The 23,304-nt window shown below is 38.8% G+C and overlaps 1 protein-coding gene across 5 annotated transcripts in view; it reads right to left on the minus strand.

The window, feature by feature from the left end:
• LOC128470290 (potassium voltage-gated channel subfamily C member 1-like) overlaps nt 1-22,655 on the minus strand; it is a 36,718-nt gene extending 14,063 nt beyond the window's left edge. For all 5 annotated transcript variants that reach the window (XM_053452157.1, XM_053452154.1, XM_053452158.1 and 2 more), the window contains exons 1-3: nt 22,392-22,655; nt 17,879-18,931; nt 660-1,593 (exon numbers count right to left, since the gene is read on the minus strand). In XM_053452157.1, coding sequence (XP_053308132.1) covers nt 660-1,593; nt 17,879-18,478 — 1,534 coding nt within the window. In that variant the 5' untranslated portion in view covers nt 18,479-18,931; nt 22,392-22,655. The remainder of the gene's footprint in view (nt 1-659; nt 1,594-17,878; nt 18,932-22,391) is intronic.
• Nucleotides 22,656-23,304: the final 649 nt, after the last annotated feature.

Below are 23,304 nucleotides of genomic sequence, written 5' to 3' on the forward strand. Positions count from 1 at the left end.
TAGCTAATGTATTTATATATATTATCTTGTATTTAATTTATTTGTTTAATCACAAATTTGGCGACACTCAAGGAGAGCGCATGATGAATGAGCACCAGCAATGGTCTAAGATATTAGAAGAATAAGGTCCTTTAGCACCGTATTAAAGAACTCTGCAGGGGTATAAAGACAATGGGTGTTTTTATCAAGGTATATGATTTCTACAGCCAATATTGTTACGGTATTGGTCCTACGTGGGGTTAATATATATGGTCCAGGCCAGGATCGTTACGTTGATTCTCATCATTGATAATAGTTAATTGGTCCTAAGAGCCGACATGGAACTCATTGGTGATACAGAACATTTCTGGGCCCGTCGACACCAACAGTCTCTACAATGGTTATATCGAATTAAAACAATAGGTAGTTTGGAAAGTTTTCTTAGTGATACCTAAAACTTTGTGGACCGATCCACTGTTAGAATACAGAACACCATAAGATTGTCTACCGGCAGATACAATGAGCAGATATAAATAGTTTAGTTTTCTATTTAAACCCATTCGGAGAATTGTTATTACCTGTTATCTGCTTCTTTTAGGATAGCTGGTAATATTTTCCATATAATGTTTACTGTACCTGTAAGTAGCTGTGAATTCTTTTGATCGGAAGTCCATTCTTACCTGCTCTGTTGATCTCAATGATTTCCTCCTGAGCTAAAGGGCAGGAATCTCCTTGCATGCTCCTAAGGGGAGACTGCATGTCTGGTTTACAATAATTAGGTGATCCAGGTTGAGGCGGCCGGGGTATATGCTTATTCTTTTTCTTTGGTAGTTTCTGCTTAGCCATAGCTAGGGAGTAATACATTCCAAAATTGTTGACAATAACGGGAACCGGCATAGCAATTGTTAGCACGCCTGCCAAAGCACAGAGAGCACCCACCAACATTCCCGACCAAGTCACTGGATACATGTCCCCATAGCCCAAAGTTGTCATTGTAACCACGGCCCACCAAAACCCTATGGGGATGTTTTTGAAGTTGGTGTGGGCACTGCCGGTGATGTCTTTTGGATCAGCGCCGATCCTCTCTGCGTAGTATATCATAGTGGCAAAGATTAGAACCCCAAGCGCCAAGAAAATGATAAGAAGGAGAAACTCGTTGGTACTGGCCCGTAGAGTATGACCAAGAACTCTGAGGCCAACAAAATGTCGAGTGAGCTTAAAGATTCTCAGGATCCTAACGAAACGGACAACCCGCAGAAAGCCTAGAACATCCTTAGCTGCTTTGGAAGACAGACCACTCAAGCCAACCTCCAAGTAAAACGGTAAGATGGCCACAAAGTCTATAATATTCAAGCTGCTCTTTATGAACTCCATTTTATCTGGGCAGAACATAACACGTATGAGAAACTCAAAAGTGAACCAGATCACGCACATGCCTTCTACATATGTTAGAAAGGGTTCAGTCTCCACTTCTAATATGATCTCCGTACTGGTGATGTTGTTTCGTGTGTTCGTTTCGGTCCTGTTGTTGATATTATTGAACGCCTCGTGGGTCTCAAGGCAAAACGTTGTGATGGAGATGAGGATGAAGAACAGGGAAGCAAAGGCGATATACTGCCAAACAAACACAGAGAATATTTACAGTTATACAAACGACACAGACTCAATGGAAAATATCAATAGAAAAACACAAACATTTTGTAGAGGTATATAAAAGCTTGGCTAATTACTCATCTCTACGCTGGGACCAAGACTGCTATAGAATGGGACTCTTCCAACAAAGTTTGTTAGATCTTTCTAGTCTATTATTCCCTGGCTGAATATCTTGTATACCTATCTATCTATTTATCTATCTATCTCAAGACTTATTACATTTTAAGGAAGCAATATCCTTAAATTATTATTTTTTTAAATATCCAATCACCACACATTTGAAAGCCTTCTTTTTTACACTTTAATCTTTAAACCAGCTTCTGACCATCAGGAACAATATTGATTTAATGAAATAAAAGTGACTTTTTTTCAGTGTGAATCCATTCCTATCCATCTCTCATAGAGGACTGTGGAACATATATAATATGTGAAATATAACCTGGACCTGGTGTGATTCTCAATATATATGGAATGGTGTTGGTCCTGTACCCACCAAAGATGGCCAAGTAAGGTAGTCAGGGAGTTAAGCATCTTTTATCCTCCAATCATTTAAAAGATACAAACTGTTTTATGATTTTTTTCCTTTTACTATGAAATATAGAACAATTTAAAATAAGATCTGTCCAGGGTTTGGGGGGCTTAATCCTACTTTAATCATGTGCTCTATCCAAGGGTTCTCAGTACGGTTGACTTTGGTGAATGCTTGCGTTGAACACCAGTAGACAATGATCATGTAGATTGACTTGAGCTATTGATGGGCAGACTAGATGGGCCCAATGGTTCTTATCTGCCTTCAAATTCTATGTTTCTATGATATGGACGAAACCAATGGACATACTAACTGAAGATTCCATTGGATTTTGAGAGATCCTTAATAGATCTCCAAAATTATATTACCCTTGAAGCCATTCCATGGTTCTCCCGGACGGAAACTTGAAATGCTAATCGGCTCAAAAGAAAAATTGAATCATTTCCAATTAAAATATTTCATAATAAATCTCAATCCATTTCTTAACTCAACTGAAATGAATAGCGCGCTGGAATCAGCTTGAACTACGCATTAACACCTTGACAAAATGGTAAATACAAAGAAAAAGAAAGAGGTACTTATATATGATTATAGGGTTGCCTGAAGGCGTAATTTGTTTCATTTACATGGAAACTTTGTGAATGAATACGGCACAAAAACGCTCATTCTTCGACGGGCTTCTTAAGAATGAATGTAACGATCATTCTTTAAGTACTACTCAGTACTATCTTAAGAAGTGGTACCTGGATAGAGTACCTATATCACTTTTTATAATCAATCCAGAGCTGCGCATATAAAACGCGCTTAAACTTTCACAATAGAAAAAAAGAAATTAGCTCCACGTGTTTCGCTTTTTGTTTATTCTCATGAAAATATTTCAATGTTTCTTTCTATCTATAATCTATAATTTTCAGGGGTTTTTTTGTGATAGATTTATCCGTTTCGGACTCTTTAAAGTGACGTCTATATATTTTTATAGTCTTTCTCTAAAAATGGCAAAATATTACATATGCATAAATGTCAGAAAAAGAGAGTATTGCTGGCAGCTAGAAGTACTCAATATCATACAAAATATATTTTATGAAGAAATCCCAGCTTATTACTTTTTAATGTCCAGGGGAAAACAATGATTTTTTTTATTTCGCTGGTATTTTTAGCTTCCCAATAATTTAATGTGTCAATAGAATTCTTAACTTTATTTTGCAAATGCATAACCTTGCATTTTTCTGAGTTGAATTTCCTTTCACTATGTTGTCTTATTTTGCCCAAATAAACTTTTTTTTTCTGTGTTTTGAGTTTATTACCCTACACGATCCGCAATAACAAAAATATTTTTCTTAAGGATAAATATGAATTAATGAAGTCAAGGGTACACCATAAAAGCACCCAAATCACATAACTTACTACTGCAAGATGTTCCATATAAAGCAACCAATTTTATTCTGCTTTTTAACCCGTTTGAATCCAAGTACAGATAACGCCTTAAGATATTTGCTTAAAAATGTATTATTTCCAGGTCAAGACAAGGTATAAACAATCCTTTTTTCCAGGGGGGGGCAAAATATCCTCCCCACCTTTCTCCACCCCCCCTCCAAATACCTGCGTACCTTCTCCCAATTGCCTACCTTTGTTGGCCCAGGAGAGGGGTTTCCTGGTGGGAGGCAGGTGTTAGTTACCCATTAATAGGAAAATGGATATGACTGCAGTAGTAGTAGCTACAGACCATCATGAACCTGCACAACAGGAGGACTGTAATGGCTGTATATCAGGGGAGCTGCAGTCATGAAACGTTAATGTTGTGAAGTGTAGCTCTCTGACGCACTGTAAACATTCAGAGGTGTTACAAAAAAAGAGGGTAATAAAAAGTGACATAAATGCTTGGAACCAAAAAAATAGGACACCTGATAGTTTTGGCACTCAAAGTGCTGTTATTACATTTTTTCATGATGTTCAGTCAACCAAATGGATGGCTGAGAATCACGAGATGTGCAATCCACAGCAGCTGCACCGCCAATCAATAATGATATAAAACGCTAACATTTGGCACTCCAGTGGTTGGGTACTCCCTTTCCCGTGATGCTTAACATACTAGACTGGCTGAAAGTCATGGGAAATGTAGTCTCAACAGCTGGAGTATTCACTAACCCTAGCTGCAATACATGTTTGAAATAAACTACCTTGTGTCTGCAGCCTGCAAACTGCGTCTCTGCCCAGGCGGAGACTCTGTGCCTGTGAAGGAACATCTGCCACAGTGAAGGTGAGGAGACCAGCTAGAGGCAAAGGAAGACAGCAGACCAAACCACTCTGACAGTGGGGGGTCTACAGAATTAAATAAAAGTTTTTCGCTGCACACCCCTGACTAACAGGTGTTTTTTTCTGCTCTTTTTGTCAGTTAACCTGCTCTAAACAGCCAACTATTTCTCCATCCCCTGCTGCTGCTCCAGTGGGCCTCTTTGAACTTCATTGTCAAGAATAAGTGTAGAATGTCCATGGTGTCGTCTTCAAAAAAGAAGTAACACTATATCCAACACAGAAACAAAGATTTGGTGTGACATAGAACAACAACATATATTAGAGAAAGGAATGGATGGAGGACGCGTCAAATGAGGAGCCACGTACTGAAAACCTGCTGTAAAAGTATAAGCAAAGTATAAGCACTGAGGGGGGATACAGATTTTGGTGCTGGCGTAACAAGGGAAGAGCATGGTTTTTTGTAGGTTTTAAGGGATTAACTCAATTTAAATTATAAAGATAATGAAAAAAAATCATTATTATAATTATATAAAATACAAAATTATGAATTTCATTTATTTTTAACACGCCTGTACATCCTCAAAATTTGAAGGAGGCAATGAGAGTATTGTTTTTTAAAATATTTAAAGAAAATTATGATTTACGAATTGTAAAGATTCATATGAAATGATATCTTTATGGTTCACCAAAAATGTTATGTGTGACGAACCTTTGTGTTAGCTCAAAATAATCTTAATAAAAATCTTCATTGTATAAATATATGTACGTCATGTATAAAAATAACTAAAAAATTACAAAAAAGAAATAAAATTAGAGAAAAAATTAAATTTAATTTACATTGACATTATTTGTTATTTTAAACACCTGGCTTACAATTATTTTTAAAATCTATTTATTTTTCTTATTATTTAAAATAAGATTTTTTTTCCTTGTTATAAATTCTAATTTTTTTTTTAAATTAATTCAATTTTTTTAAATCAAATTTTATACAAATCTTGCGCGATGTTTTTTTATTTATTTATTATTTTATGTTAGCTGTTGCTGTTACAATGATTGTTTTTCTCAATGCGTTCTCCTGTCTTCTACCTAATTTATTTTGACTTCTATCTGCATGTCTGGATTGTTTTCACTTTCTTAAGTTGATATTTAAAGCACAGGAGGCTCTTTTGGACCTTCCCAGGAGGCCTCTTTTTCATCTGCCAGGGAAACAATGTGTCGGAATATAAACAGATCAATAGCAACAAATGTCCTGGGCCTTTTACACAAACCCACAGGTAGAGATCAAATTCCTAATTCCTCCATAAATCCACTCCAGGTGCCTTTTGATCTACTTATAGTCTCCAATAAAATGGTTCTTAAACATTTTCTGTAGGCCTCCTCAAATTGGTTATTCACTAATAAACTGCTATTTTTTACCTACCCAAAAAGGTCAAAAACGTGAAAAAAAATTCTGAACATCCTAAAACCCTTAATAAAGCGTCTGAGCCTTCGACCCACAGACCAGGTGATGAAGAAGAACTGAGGAGCTCGACGTGCCCTCACTCAATTTAATATATTGCATATAGGGTGGAAAAGAATTGAGCAGGGGCATAGGACTCCCTTTGTCCCCAGCTTTAGTTCTCTGTATGTGGAACAGCCACCCTGCAGAAGTTAAACATACAATCTGCCGGCCGTTCGGCCCCATTCGGCCCCCGTCTAGTTGCCCGTTTCTCCTGCTGTAAAGCCTTAAACCTTAATCAGTCGTTGGTCTCGTCTTAAATTCAGGAGCCGTATGTCTACCCCATGCATGTTTAATACCCCCCCCCACTGTATTAGGCTCTAAAACCGAAAGCTCTATGTTACAACGATCCCTTGCGTGTGCATGCGCCCGGCTCGCTCTGCTGCAGAGCGTATGGCAAACCATGACGTCTGCATTCCAGCTCTGCGTGTGCCGAGGGTAAGGGATTGCGTTAGGGGGGCTGCGATGTTCGATCCTCCGCACGGCAAAGAGCGTGTAAGCGGTTTCCACCGCAATACCTTCACGATGCCGAATCCCAATAACACCCTTCTACGAGAACACGGAACACCCCGCGCGCTTTCATAGAACATAAATTGGTTCTAATTAAACCTTTATCTAAAAAAAAACATTCCGGCTGGGACCACACATTTATCTTATATGTCCTATAGAATAAAATAGCGTCTCATCCCGGTAAATGGAGCTGTCTCCCCCAACATGCATCTTCCTAGCAGTAAAGTTCCAATTTGATGCATTGCAGCTAATATTTCTGAGACCGCAGTGGGTCAGTGAATGGAAATAAAGCTCGTATGAAGAGAGACGGAGGACTGGGATTAAGTGCTGCTGCATCGATGCAGATATGCTTAACGTTTAAAGAGAAATACAGCCGTTGCGAGGTTTCCTTTATCATCCTGAACAATGCCCGTAACGCGTTTTTATTTTAACCCCCGAGTAATGAGATGCACAGTCCTGCCTCGTGTTAAATCACGATTGATCTTTTCATGTAGGTGCAATAGATAAAAAAAAAAAGTGGTGAAAGTGGCAGCTGTCCTTGGCCCCCGGGAAACATTAAAGAAGGATAATGATAAGTTGGGGTTTAAAAAGAGGCGCTGCGGAATTTGTTGGCGCTATATAAATAGAATATAATAGTAATAATAATAATGTGTTGCTGGCACAATGTGATGCAGTTAAATATCTTGTAATCTATGGCCTCCACTTATAGGGGAAAGCTGGCATCTTCTGCCATCTTCTTTCGGCCCCTTGCCCCCTCCCCAGTAACTCACATATGCACTGGCGTATATGTGTACACACACTCTCACATTTACACAAACATATACACTCATGCTAACACGTATATACACTGACCCATACTTACACTAACATGCATTTACATATGCTCACTAACACACACATACACATTCATGCTTACACTTACACACACACTTACACATACACATTCATGCTCACACACAAACACTTACACATCCATGCTCACACACAAACACTTACACATCCATGCTCACACACATACACATCCATGCTCACACACATACACATCCATGCTCACACACACTTACACATACACATTCATGCTCACACACACTTACACATTCATGCTCACACACATACACATCCATGCTAACACACACACTTATACATACATACTCCCTCCCACTCACCCGATTACCTCACCCACCGATTTCTTTCTGGCTTAGCTTTAACCCCGGGGTCACGTAATGTGATGTCTGCCTGGTCCAAAATTGTTTACAGACTAACGTGTACCAGCTTGATGAAAGTCAGGCCAGCCCTTTGTGAAAATACTTTTGCATCCGGTCCAATTGAGGTTTCCAACCTTGGTTTTAACATGACAAAGTAAAACATTTTTAATTAACGTACAAACTCAGTTGTGTTTTGTTTGGGTGCCAATATATGCTCTTTAAAGAGTATACCAGTTAGGGGAAGATGGCTCCAACGAGATCAACGACTGCTTACAGTTTGACTTTTTACAGCAAGAAAAAACAGGCGACTAGATGAGGGCCGAATGGGGCCGATCTGCCAGCAGATTCTGTTTACCAAATCATGTGTCTCCTCACGTCCAATCACCCAACATTAAGCCGTCCCCTTCATTTCTGCTTATGATTTTTTTCCACTGCAAAGTGTTTAGCTAAACATACTGTATTCCAACACCGCAACACAATATCAAGGTGATACTTCTCTGGCATCAGCTCAAGCGTTATCATTTCAGACCTTCAGTTATCTCCCAGACTCAACAAAAAAATATTTCCTAGAGTTGGCATATCTGCTGTTTAAAAATGGACACTTCTGAACAACCCTTGGAGCATAGCGGTCTATGACTTTCTCATAAGCAAAGCCAGGCAATATGTATAATATATAAGTTAATTATATAATTCAATTATGTCACAATCTGTATCCAGCATCTTGATGATCTGCAACATGTAAAATCAATAGCCCTCCATACTAGCCCTCCCTCTTGGGCCAAGAGGCTGGTGAAACCTTAAAGCTTTGCCCAATATAGAAGGTCAGATATCCGCAACAAAAGCCGCTACAAAGAACCCGCATAACCTCTAGGAATGAACATTTTGTTTCATAATTTGTAGATTAATCCATTTATAAAAAGCAACTCAAACAACTACTTCCATTGAGGTCCCTCAACAGCTGAGATACATGCTGTCCAATACACCGGCTGATTTCTAACCCAACCGTACCCTACTAGATATAAGCCAGGCCCGGGCTGGTCATTTAGCATACTGGGCAAATGCCCTATGGGCCGCTGGCTGACATCACCCATGACAGATCAGGTACTATAGCGTGCTGCCACTGAATGGATATCCTGCGGCCATGCATATCCAGCCACCAGACGATCTTACGTCATTTGGTGGCCACTGGCCTTAAAGAACCAGAGCCACCTAGTCGTCCCCAGTCTGGCCCTGGATTCTGCAGATGGATGTAGGTTATTGAGCTACCGGTCTGCATCTGCCATTCCATCAGAATCTCAAACTTCACCTTGATTTGCTTGAGAGTTTTTCAACATCTAACAACCACAACACCAGACCAATCCGACATCTATATCGTGTATCCGATAGCATTGAAATCAAGATGTATTTAACCTGCAGGGTAACCACAGGCTGTAAGTGGGGTGATTTATAACCATTGAACGTGCTCATTAGGGGCTCAAAGCTTTGATGACTTCATCTTACAGAAAGCAGAGTATTGGTTCCAGCTCTAATCCGCCAACAGCTATGGGGCATTTGCCCCCAAATCCTACAGTGACAGTGCGGTTCCGCTGATGTCAGTGGCCATTCCCGCCGACGCCAGTAGGTGGTCCTGCTGACGTCGCAGGAACTACGTTCCCATGAACGACCATGAGTGGTCCAGGTAGCCATTGTAAGGGTTGGGGAGGAGAAAGGAAGAGAACGTTGGCATTAAAAATTAGAAAACCAATCAATAATTCCTTACTGTATCCCATAATATTCTGGTGATTCTAGAAATCTATTCTGACTGATATTATGAGTTATGGTTCTGACACTCTGAGACTTATCTTTAATAAGCAGGATTTATTAACTAAATATCGCAAGCAAATAAGCACACGGGTGGTTTTAATCAATGAATTGACCTTAAAGTTGTGAAGACCACGGTTTCACTTTAAGGCTAATATGAGCGCATGAAGTTACTTGTTCCTGACAGGCCCACCTGTATCTAAGGAGATCCTGAAACCTTACGCCGTTGGGTTTCTTTGAGGACCAGAGTAGGGAACCACCGGTCTAGAACACTGGTTTAAAGTGACCAGTCTGTCCATTCTCAGCAAAAAATAAATGCTGAAAGCGTCAAATTCTGTGATGATGTAAATGAGGGGTTTTGTAAGGGGGCTCGGGAATTTCAGTTTTGGCTACTGGGTATCAGCAGCAGTTATTTACTGAATAGGACAGGCTGAGGACGCTGCCGCCAAAGACATCAATAGTTGACGTTCCGGCCGCCCCCCCCCCGGTAATTGTCTGTTCTAATAAGAATCCCAAAGATAACGCTGTTTGCTTGAACATCTGCACTGCAGCACTATAGGCTGCAGTGCAGAGCCCGAGGGGTCTTCCTCAACAGCCCTGGCCACCGTGGGAAAGACGCAGCATTCTGGATGTTGCAGGATACGTCGATTCTACGGTCGAGTAGATAGATCCATAAGATATTGTTCTTTATATCTGCTGATATTTGTCACGGAGGATGTACTGCAGTGACAAGTCGCAGTGCGAATCTAGCTCGGAAAAGCAAAGCACGGTGCCAGGTCAGCCGAGGCTGTTAACTCATCGCGCTGGTGTCGGAGGCTCCATTAATGGTTAGAACGTTAGAGCAGACCAGAAGCTGAACTGCCTCCCCGGTATTAACTCGTTCGGGGTACGCTTAGTCTTACCCGTGTCCTATGCAGCACTATTTTAGGGCAATATCTGCAAGTTGCAAAGTAAACGTCGATTTAATATTCTGCTCGGGCAAAACATGATCCACCTGCACCTTGAGGATCGGGCCTATGAAGATCTGCTGAAAGTTTGAGTTCTATCCGATATGGGATATCAACTCAGAACAGCTAAACATGAGTGACGTGGTGGACAGAATTCTGGGGGTTTTGTTTATAGAGTTTTTGGTTGAACGCTATAATTAAGTTATTGTATGAGGAGCAGAGCAGTCATAGTAAAGCAATCGGTAGTTTCACTGTTTGTTATGGTTTGGGGTCAGTGAATACAGGCCGGGTCATTTAGGGTTTATTGTCCCTTTAAAAAAGGAAACCGAGTTCTTCGTCTGTGCAAATATTACTGCAGTCCATGTTTATTACCCTGAATAGATGTTATTCATGCATATTTTATACATATTTGATATTATTATGTGCGCTGTTCCCTCTGGATTCGTTAGAGGTCACGTTCATGGGTTAAAAAGGTTTATCTGAGTCATGAACAAGTTCAAAACCAAACTTTATCTGCTCGATCGGCTGATTTTAAAGCCTTTATTGGGTTGTTCTCAAGGTATACAATGAAGTCACTTTGCCAGTTTGGACCTAGGGATCTGGAGACCTCAATGAACAAAGACTTCTCTGAATCACTGCCACCACCCCAATCCATACAAGAATCAATATGGAAAGTATCAAGTTTGTTGGATGTTCCTTCAAACAGACCTGCCTTCAAGTCTACTTTCCCTTTCCCCTTCAACCCTCAACATCATGTCCTCTCCACCCATTTCTCACAGTCTCTCCAACCCCTCTACCTTTGTGTTACTTCCATCTACCTTCTCCATCTACTGGTCTTCCTAGAAGAGGACATACAAGGTTCCACCACACAGACGCGTAACAAGACCGGTCATGACCTTCATGACCTGGCACCTCTTGTGATTGAACGCCCTACTACTTCTGTTAATCTGCATGGACAGGCTAGCTATGTTACCCTGCACAATACTCTCCTCCATGTCCACTTGTGCCATGAAGGTAAATTTAAGGATAAGTTTAACGATATTTTAAGTAATACAAAATGTTGCCAGCACGTCATACAGTCACCATACTTTCTGGAGCCCCTAATCTGCCATTTTTAACAAAAATACAAGTATAATTCACACATTTCCCCATTTTAAGGAAACTGTATTAAATAAAAGTATAAAATAACATGACCTTTATGTAAACTATTTCTGAAAATTAAGATTTATTATAGATACCCAAGGATCTACTCTAACCCTTCTTCTAGACGGAAAGAACCCAGGCTGGCCCTTTATTTTTTGTATAAATTGGCACAATGGGGAGGATTTTATTTATTAATTTTTTTGTTTTCTAAATGCAGCAAAATAGGCCAGAGTTCCGAGAATTTCTCCTGAGTTCTATGAAGATCCCACTGTCATTCCCATGATGATGTAACATACCTTCAGGCTGAGGCTAAAAATAAAGCCGGAGACAAAAAGGGAATGTTTAATTAGGGCAGGCAGGAGATTTTAATTTTTAGCGAGTTCTAAAAGCGCGCGGAGGTCTACGAGTGGAATAATCAGGTGTGGGCCACCTCGGGTATTCCAGGACTGACCATATTTCCCATGATGCTTAGCCTGATATTTGGCATGCTTCACATCATCGCAATAGAGGTCCTCAGAAGGCTCAATGCTGCCTGTTCCTTAAAGAGAAAAAACCCCATGTCATATTTTGTTATTTTCGTGTTTTTTGGAAAACATTAAAATATAATTTTATAAAAATATCCTCCAATGCATCCGTTTTTTGCCCTAATTCATAATTATTGCGTTCTCCTTACATTTAAAGAACTATTCCTGGTAACAGCTTGAAATAAGGGATTCTACGAATGGAACTTGGGACTTATTTCCAAATTCGGAATTTTTGGGTGGGATTTTATTTTATTTTTTCCTACTGAGACTGCAGTGATATATAAACACCCAACATCCCTCGGCCCCTCACATTCCATTCGATAAGTTCCTTAATTGTGTTTTCATTGTCCAACCAATCACCTTTTTTTTTTTGCTTTTTTTTGTTTGAAAATAGGATGACTGCGTGTTTTCGAATGTGTTCTTCACTCTACGGTCATCGGGACATTGTCTATAATTGGCTACACGTTCGGCGTCTGCTAGCCAAGCAAGAGATATCCTTCATGTCCGAAAGACACTGCAATGCTGTAACATCTATTGCACTACAGCAACAACACAAAAAAAACGATAGTACGCAAGATTTAAGGCTAAAACAGTAAAATTAACCAAGACCTGAAAACGGTAGATTTCGTACCAGATATAGAAACACGTAAATGGAATTTATTAGTCTTATTTGTAATGTTAAGATTTATCGGGGTGTCTTCTATTGGGTATTGTTGGGCATTTTATATATGTTACTGGGATGTTGGTGGATCAGTAGGATTATCTTCCAGCAGAGGTGGTAGAAGTTAATACAATGAGGGAGTTTGAGTCTATCCGGCTATTCTGAACATCCGACCGGGTCAAGGATCAAGTGAGGTTTAACATTTGACAGCTTGTAGAAAAAGGACCTTCAAGATGGGACAGGGGGTTCTTCGTCGCCATCAAATTGTATGTTTTGGTGAGAAAAAAGGATGGATAAAGATAAAGCAACGTCCACGGCAGCGTTCTAAAATGTGGCAAACAGTCTTCTGCTTCTAGACACGCTTGGCTTTGGTTAGAAGATGCAGAAACTGGGTATATCACATTGTAAAGTCTAGTGGTGGACCCTGCTCGGTTGCCCAAGCTCCTCCAAGTTATCAGTAATTTCTCACATCAGCCAAGAACGGCCCGTCAATCATCATCGTCTGCCTCAAAGAACCATCTGGGCTAATAGAAGGGCTACCTGGACATTTTGGGGGGGGGATACATTGGAAACGTGTGATAATAGAGGACCTCTAGGACCGAAGCTGCCAACCACTACAGAAGAACTTACAGAGCTTTTCGAAGCGGCAAAGCATGGGTTAATGTGTTGCCAAGAACTATATTTTATCCAAAGTGGCAATTTTTGTTGTCCCAGAATTAACCCATTCACCCCATGAGTCTTATAACTAAGGCTTAACTCTTTCTGGAACGCAGGGTGAGCAGGAGCCTGAAATTATTAATATTATTATTATTATTTATTATTTTTTAATATTATTATTATTAGTTTAGTAGTATATAGATCATTTTTTTTTTTATAAATTGCTTGTATATTTCCAATAATAATAAAAAAAGGGGGGGAAAGAAATTGCAAAAGACATGGTAAAATATAATTAAAAACTTTAGCATTCTAATGAGCTTTGTTCCATGTAAAATCATAAAGGACGTTACTCTCTCCCAACATGGAAACCCTGGTAAATCCCTATTAAATCCCATAACTATGATATATATTTAAATATAAGACATGGCCGGGGCCCAGCTGTTTCGCTGCACGCTGCAGTAAGACTGTCGATGCGTGTGATATCGCGTTAGCCAATAGAGCTGTGAATGCGTTATTTTATAGATTTCTTAAAGTGACAAAAAAGTGGATTTTAGACCAATAAATCATTAATATATTTTAAATATTCTGGCCCTGCCATACAATGGGTACATATACAAAAAGTTACAAAAAGACAAAATTGGGACTTCCCAATTTAAATTGATTTAAACAGTATAGCGTTTGTTTTTTATTAATGTGGCTTTTTTTTTATTGGCTCATATAATTAAAAAAAATAATAATAATTAATGGCGATAGGGAGAACCAATAGATTTTCTGATAACATAACCTAGAGAGCGAAGAGAGTAAAGGAACGGAAGCAGAGGAGGACTCATTGTTTACTTATTTTGAGGCCGAATACGGTTTGTTCTCCCTGTTTCATTACTTATCCTGACGAGAAAAAGGGGGCTTCACTAACCCTGGTGGTCAAGTGGAAGGTAGCAGAGAAGCATGCGCGTCTGGAGGCTCATCTGCTACTCCTTTGCTCCATATGATTAATGGGTGGTGATACTGAGGGCACCTAGATATGACATCATACTCCAGTGCCATCAGTGCTGAAAGGGTGGTAGATAAGTGGAACGGCCTCCCAGCAGAAGTGGTAGAGGCTAATACAGTGAGGGTATTAAACATGCACGGGATAGAGATATGGATCCTGAATCTAAGACGAGACCAACAACTGATTAAGGTTTGAGTCTTTACAGCAGGAGAAACAGGCAGACTAGAAGGGCCGGATGGGGCCGATCTGCCAGCAAACCCTGTTTCTATTCTCTCCCAATTTTCTATAGTTATTTTTTTTGTGTTAGTTTTTTTTATATATATTTTGGTATAATTTATCATATTTTCAATAAGAAAGAGTATTCAGTGCTACGTTTCTTCACACTCATGGACAAATTCCTGGAACCTACAAGAATTCCTAGAAGCAATTCTCGCCTAAAGGTCTCTAACAAACCCTCCCAAGAAACCATATATATATATCTAGAAATATCATTAATGTAATATGCTTTTAGTGAATGTAATCCAATATAAACAAACATTGGCATTCACCGTCATAATATTTGCCAAGGCTTTTGCTGTCAATAACTACTGTACTGCAGACTCCAGAGAAAGAAGCCTCTTTGGGGGCAGATAAAAAGAGCCCTAATGACTGCTAAGCTTCATTTGAAGAGAAATAACCTTGTTTTATTATTTGAGAACTAGCCTTTTTTATTCTAGAAAAAATAAAAAGTTGACAAAATATAATAAAATGTACAGAGTTTAAAGTTTTTAAAATCCTATAGTAAAGACGTGGGGTATTAGGAGACCTGAAAACAACAACAATGGTTACATTGGTTACATAATGTAACTCTGGTTATTAAGACTTATAGAACTTGGAGGGGCACAGAAAACAAATGTTTAACCCCCTAATAATGAAAACTGTTTGGAATTACACCTTATAGCATAGCCAGCTGAGAGTACTGGGAGTCTGTGCTGAGTGGCCTTTGCAGCAGAAGTCTGGAGGTCATCAAAATAGGGTTTTATGATCTATTTCTGCATTTGATATGGTTTTGTTTGCTGGTTAAGTTACAATGTATATATTATTAGTAAATAACATTTTTATTTACTACATGTTAGTATCGGATCTCTGCTTCAGCCTCCACGTTTCGTTTTAAGCTGACACCAGCAGAATCAGCACCTCTGCTCCTATTATTGCAGTGTTCAGCACCATGGACAGCTATCATAGACGCATTGCTGATGGCCCAAAGAGGGTATAAACCACAGATGGAATATACTAGGTACAGGGCTGATGGATTTTACCCATTCCAGTGGCAGATTGGAGGTTGGGGTATTATTATTAATAATAATAATATTATTATATTTTATTTATGTAGCGCCAACAATTCCCGCAGAGCTTCTTACAGTCCCTACATTCAAAGGGTCTGACACAACTAGACTAAGACGATCTGATACATTAGGCAATGAGATCTGTTCATTAGCTTACAGCCTAGAGGAATACACTTCTACATCCCATGGCATGCCAGGAGTTAAACTGCCTCTAGTAACGCTCTGTTCTTAATGTTTTAGAATTCTATGATCTACTTGTGATAGTCTTATCTCATCTCACACTCATTAAATGATTATTAAGTACATAACGTGCGTATGTATGATGTCAGTGCAACTGATTAAGCTATAAATCTGTAGCCTTCAACAATTATTTTCATAATAATGAATTAATCCTAAAAAAATCTCAAATTGGATTATAGCCAATTTGATTTGCTAATTTAAATATATATGAATAATAATAATATATATATATATATATATATATATATTATTATATAATATATATGAATAATATATATGAATAAAAAGCACCTATAGATTATAATCTTGCAAGCCGGGCCCTCTTCGCCTAATGTATCGGTTCGTCTAAGTCGGTCAGTTCTAGTTCTGTCGGACCCTTTGAATGTAGGGACTGTAAGATGCGCTGCAGAAATTGTTGGCGCCATATAAATAAAAATAAGGTAATAATAATATTGTATTGTAATACTTGGTGGGGGGTGGGGATGAATGCCTTTGATGCAGAAAAAATAGATCAATAATTGGAATCAGGTTTTCCTAAGTGGTTTCATGGGTTTTATGGTTATTTATGGGGACTGCCATAGATCTCAACCATCTCACACACGGTTTACTGTACAAGACAATAGATAATTAATTTGGAAGAGAGGTGTAAGAAACTGCAGACTTAGCTAAAATTCTTGCTGCATTTTTCTAGTTTATTTTGAGAATATCGCCCTCTACTGGCGGTAAGGAGAATTGCATTTAGCTTCACACGTCAAGAAGATACATCATGGTGTTTATAGCTGTTTTATTATTATTATTATTATTATTATTATTATTATCTTTTATTTATATAGCGCCAACAATTTCCGCAGCTCGTCTTACAATCCGTACATTCAAAACTAGAACCAACAGAGGAAGATGAACCGATACATTAGGGAAAGAGGTTTTGTGGTTAACCCAAGTAAACAAATTACCCTTGATTTTAAATCAGCATCAACCTCATCTATGTGTCAATTGAGCTATAAGTCTATTACAAAAAAAGGAATGTAATAGCCCATATTTGTCCTAATTGTTAAATACTTGATCGGTATAATTCTTTTTTCCAATGTTAATGCACCAAATGCTGATGCTGTGTCTCATATTGGTGGTTTTGACCTACCTCCTGAAACAAACCTTTTTGGTTGCTTTGTTTCTTTCAATGGAATCACCAAATATTAGATTAGCCCACATTTGAGATTCTCATATCTGTGGTTACTTGATAGCATTAAATGCTGTCTGGGTCTGGATGAAGGTTTCCAGAACACAGACAGCAAGTTGCTGGAATCTAATTGTAAAGAGTAAAATAAAGAGCTATGCCAACTGCAGCTTCATCATGTAGAAGGACCACTGTGTTTTATTAAGTCTCGGTAGACTTGATTGCCTTCTTCTAAGTCATGCTATGGAGTGAATGGTCTGCGGTCATCTGTATCAGCCTTCTATAGCCCTAAATTCTGATTTATCCTGGTCTAAGAGACCCATTGCACATCCAAGGTAAAGCTAGATTCCAGCAGGGGAATTTCTTGCAAGCTTTGCTGCTTTCCTCTGCACTGCAGTCCAATTTCCAGACCTCCCCATTAACACTTGCACCCTGCACTATATTCTGCAGTTAAAGCAATGGTGGGCTTATGGATACAGCATGCATCAGTTGCCCCTGGCCCTTTGAGAATGCACCTGTATTTCTGTACCCTATCTAGAACATTGTACCCTAAGATTGCAAGACCTAGATGATAGGCTTCACCATTATCATCAACATGTCCCCTCATCATCCCCTGTGGTTGACTATCCTTCTAGAGAAGGATAGCCTCTCTACTACTATACCTCATTTAAAATGATTTTCCAGATTAAAATGAGCAATGAAATACTAAACAATGCTATCAGTATATCTACACGTTCATATAGCCAAATGAAAAGACAAAGAGGTCAATAAAAGCTTTGTATACATTACCCTGGCAGCTTTGGAAGAATAAGGATCTTCAAAGAGAGCCCAGACTTTAGGCTGGAGTCTTTTCCACCAACCCAGCTTTCTACCATCTTCTTGTAGACAGAGTCTTTTCAGATCCCCATCTTCTTCTTCCTCGGTGGGTTCTGGAGTTTCAAAGCTATCCAAGGCTTCTTCTGCATCTCTGTGTTGCCTGTAATTCATCCAGCAACAAGCCTCCACGTCAGTTTCATCAATGCCCCAAAAGGCCAACTCTTCTTCATAAAGAGGACCACAGACATCTGCTGGACAATGGAGTTTCCCTGTCCTGTAATAGTTGAGCACATAGGCAAACACTTGCGGATGTCTATCAAAGAAGAACTCATCTGTTTTGGGGTCATAATCAAAGTTGCTGAAGGCATCTGGTTCTGTAAGCCAGGAGAGCCTGGTACCTGGCAATGTCTTCAGGGTACTTCTGTAGGTCTCATGTCTAATGCCACCCACATTAATGACAATCTTGTCGCTTTCCTCTGATTTGCCCATATCTCCTTTCAAACATGACTTTGAAGGAGGTTTGTTACCAGACTTTCGCCCACGAAAGGATGAGACACAAACTGAACTGATCATAAGTGCATTTGGGTTTTTTTTTTACCCCAAGTGTTTTTTTTTTTTTTTTTCCTACAGAAATCTGCAAGTACAGATCAGGTTTCACAGGGACATCAAATCAGGTGGCTTCAAACTTATGACGTCATCACAGGGTAATTATATTTTTTTTTCTCCAGCTCACACACATCCAGCCCCTTCACTACACACACCCCCCCTCCAAAAAAAAGAGAGACCTAATACAGGAGAAAGCTGCAGAGAGAGGATAGAGCTTCCTTGTAATTAAGATATTTGGAAAGATTTCCTTTTTGTTTTTGTTTTTCTTCTGTATAAAAATATATAGAATGTATCAATTCAAGATCTAAAACAGGGTTCTAGTTTTGAGGCTGGAAGACTGTGGATAGTAAAGTTGATGGATGATATTCAAAAAAAAATCACTGGATTCTCAAACACGTCTGGCTGGTGCTACTGGGGAGCCTGAAAGAAGAAGGAAAATATATACAGGTTACTTTATTTTCATTAATTTTTTTTTCTCTTATTTTTTTTTTGTAATTTTTTTACATAGTTCCATATCCATCTGAAATACACTCATTGAAATCCACGTCACTTACATTATTCCCATCTCATTATCCTTTCCAAAGCTTCAGTAAATCTACATTTCTTTCCTTGAAATCCCATCATCTGTCCCAGATAACTCCTCTCTTCTACCTTGTCCTATATTTCCATTGCCATATGCCTTTTATATATATATATATAATATATAATATATATTATTATTATTATATATATATAATAATGTAAGAAATGCATAGTATATGCTGTAAATTAATTATGTATATTATTCAGATTCATGTTTGTTATGATTTAGTGTTGTTTGCTATCTAAGAATAAGGACTCTAGATAGACACACATATTTCTCATTGTTGGTCAGCTTAAGGGTTAACTATGTTAATTGCCTCCTCTGGAACTGTAAGTACCCCCTGTGTCCACATTGTGTATGTCTCAGCAGGAGGAGAGCTATTCCCTGTAATGTTCTGCACTTACAATATCATCACCCGAAAGTGCCTCCTTAGGAGGTGATGGGGTGGAATATTTAACCCTTGTGACTCTGCTGCCTAAATGACCCAATGGTTCATGGAAAAAAAAAAATTGCTGAGTGGGCTTTCCCTAGCGGATCAATATGGGTAATGCTAAGAGGGTGAGTGGTTCTGCGATGTGTGTGGGTCTCTTTGGTGTTATAGTGAATGAGTGGAAGGGCTGTGCTGCCTTTAAGCTTCATGCTTTGTATCATAGTGTGGAAACCACCTCTGCTGTGTGTCCCTTTCTCACACCTTTTAAGCGTGTGTGGTAAATGTTAGTATGTAGCTCACGGATTGCTCTTGTAACTGTACCTTCTCCATTGAAATACTGCCTCTCTCCATTTTTTTCTTTTTCTTTCTTCTTTCTCTCCCTCTTTCTTCATCTCCTCTCTTTCTCGCTCTCTCGATCTTTCTTTTTCTATATCTGTCCCTCACTTTCTCTCTCCTCATCTCTCTCACTCACTCTCCCTATCTCTGCATCGTTCTCCCTCATTTTCTCTCCCCCTCCTTCTCTCTTTTGCTTTTATATTTATCTCTTTATTTCTTCCTCTATTTCTGTATCTATCTTTCTTCACTTATCCCCCCTCTTCTCTCTCGTTCACACATATAGTGGGAATGGATACTGGATGAATGGGTTTCTGCATACAATAACTGCACCTACATACTATACATAACCCCCCTTACACTCTCACACTCCTTTTTCCACCTCTTACACTCACCTCCCCATTAAGTTCCTCTCATTCTTAAATCCATTACACAGGCTGTCTCCTGTACAGTGCATGGCTTCATACATATTATGTATTAATTCCCTCTCCCCATGTTGGACTAGTCTCTATGTATCCTCCTACACCCCCAATTCCCACCACCCCCTCCTATCCACATCATCCACTATCTACAGACTAATTCTGATTAACTTGTTTTTTTCCCTGCAAGACCTCAAGGAGAGCTGTAGGTTACAGGGAGCCCATGCAGGAAGATAAATCTCATTCTTCAGGGGCAATATTCAGGGTTTGCCTTTTAAATGCTCTGCAGTATGTATATATATATATATATATATATATATATATATATATATATATATATATATATATATTCTTGAATAGATGTTGACAAAGTCACCTTAAAAAGGTGATGGCATTTCAAATTTAATCAGCAATCACATATCAAACCCAGAATTCACATTGATCTATGCAGCAGACTTAAGACATAAACAGCAGTGGTCTGTTAAACCCTCTCTCTCCCATAGTGGATACTGCATAACTGGTAGTCAAAGGGTTAACGCGATTGCCTTTATTGCGATGGCTCAGTTAGTGCTCTAGAGTAGAAATATTACACTTTGAAGTCAGTAGGGTGATTGATAAAAGCCTGGATAGGGCTTGCATGCAGGGGACAGGGTGGGTTAATTGACCTTGGTGGGGGATATTAGTGACCAGAACCTCCTAGGGCTGCTGGTTCTGCAACCTCTGCATTTCCCTTTGTTGTTATCAATAGTCCCAGAAAACATCTATCTATGGACCCATAAATCTGTCTCCTTATAGGCTTCCAGGCTGAATGTCCATGTATATGCCTGTAGGTATGTATGTGCTTTAATCCTAGGGGTATATTATCAGCCCCCCTCCCCCATGGTGTATGCAGCAAATCACTAATGGCTTTTTCCCATCAGATTAAGAACTCCTTGATCATATAGCTCTATACCATTGAATTTGTGATCCTCTAGAATGACCCTTGGGTTATTTCCCAACCCACTGGTCTTGAAATTATTTTGGAGATAATACACATAAATCTGTCTTGTTTTTTTTTATTATGTCTCAGAACCCTCTTTCCCCATACTACCCTATGTTAGGTTGTTTGTCATACTCACTTACACCAACATTAGACTTGGTCCCTCCACCACTGAATTACTGTGTCTGTGCCTTCTCTCCACTATCCAGCATCTAAACCAGCATTAAAGGTGTGCATGCAAGTTTGGAAAGTGCATCACATTCCCTGATCCTCTAGAGGAAGGAAAGCTTTGGAAAGTAAGTATTAAGCTTTGACTGTCTAAGGGGCCTGCACCACGTCTTGGGCCCACTGGCTACAAAAGAGTTAAGTATGGTTTGGGAGAAAAAAGGGGGAAAAGGCACAATTTTACATGCAACTAAATGGCATACAATCAATACAAGATCATTGGACACCAAAGTAATGTATATATATATATATAGATAGATAGATAGATAGATAGATAGATAGATAGATAGATATAGATATATATATTATAAATTAACCTTTCTCTCCCCCCTCTCTCCTTCTCTCTATTTTATATATATATTATATTATATTATATTATTATTTCTATCTCCATATGGCTATCTATTATTTCTGAGCATCTGAACTGACACAGACCAGACAGGGTTAATTCACATATTTCGCTTTCCTCAGCATCCCTTCTGGTTTGCATGTCCAGTTGAAAGCATGAAGCACTCCACAGGCTGTATGGATGTGTAGATCAAGCCTGGGTAGGTGATTGAGGACTCATGCCCATACATTATGATGGGACTGTACTCATGCTTGACTATAAGGAAGGAGGAGGGCACCCTCCAGCATCTGTGCCTGGTCTCCTTGACTAGCTGACAAGGCTAGAATTCCCCTATGGGAATGTAAAGCCTATAGAAGTATAGGGCTTCTTACATCAGTAACAGGTTTTGAATGCAAAACATATAAAAAAAAATATTACAACAGCTTATAGGACACACATACTACTTCAAACCCTATATATCTGCATAGCATTAATAATAATAAAGTAATAAATAATAAGTAAATAATACTACTACTAATAATTCATAATAAATAATGATACAGCCATAAAATGCAATACTTACATGTAACAGGATACTTATATTTCTCAATAAAAGGATTTCTTCTTAATAAGGATAAATGCACCGCTAGGTTTATAAAAAAAATAACATTCATCCATGCAAACCTGTAAATATATAACTATCTTTTTTTTCCCCCCACTGCTCTGAAATTAATCACATGAAAATTGACATGATGGGTATGGAAGATCTGCATCCGCCAGGCTGTCTGTGAAAAAAATTGTGAATGAATTAAAAAAAAAAAATATATATATATATAATAAAAAAATATATATAGCTAGGAAAAAAAAAACAAGGGAGAAAATCAGCTTGTTTGCAGAAAGGGGTAAATATTGTTGCCTTGCCTGGCCTGCTGGTTACAGCCTTGTCAAAAAAAGAATGGGAGGTTTCAAAAAAAAAAAAAAAAAAGAAAAAAAGGGAAAAAAAAAAAAGAAAAAAAAATCCAATGGCTTGTGCCTGTGTATGTATCTCTCTCCAGTTTGCAAGATGCAGAATGGGGATGTGCCTCCCTGCTGCAGACAGTGCTATGACATCATTGCCTCATTAAGGTGGAATTTCAACCTCCATTTCTTTTTTCTTTCTTTTTTTTTTATTATTATTTTTGTAATTCTATATGCCAACCTGATGAAGGCTAAGGTAAGGGGGTTTTTTTTTTTTTTTGGATCATGTAATTTACCTTTATAGGAACACCAAGAGGAAGCTGTTCTGCAAATAAATGTAAAAAAAAAAATCTCCAGTGCTGTATCTCCTTCTCTCCTCCTGGTGATACTTGATATTCCCAGAGCTTGTAATATGGCATTATCATGTGGACATTGAATGTTCAGCTGCAAGGTGGGAAGGTTCAAATGATGATGTCCCCCCCCCCCACCTCCCACCCCTACTTCTGCAATGTATGGTACGTTCTGAATTAGAATCTTGG

Source organism: Spea bombifrons, chromosome 12 (assembly GCF_027358695.1).
Source record: "Spea bombifrons isolate aSpeBom1 chromosome 12, aSpeBom1.2.pri, whole genome shotgun sequence".
Classification (NCBI taxonomy): domain Eukaryota; kingdom Metazoa; phylum Chordata; class Amphibia; order Anura; family Pelobatidae; genus Spea; species Spea bombifrons.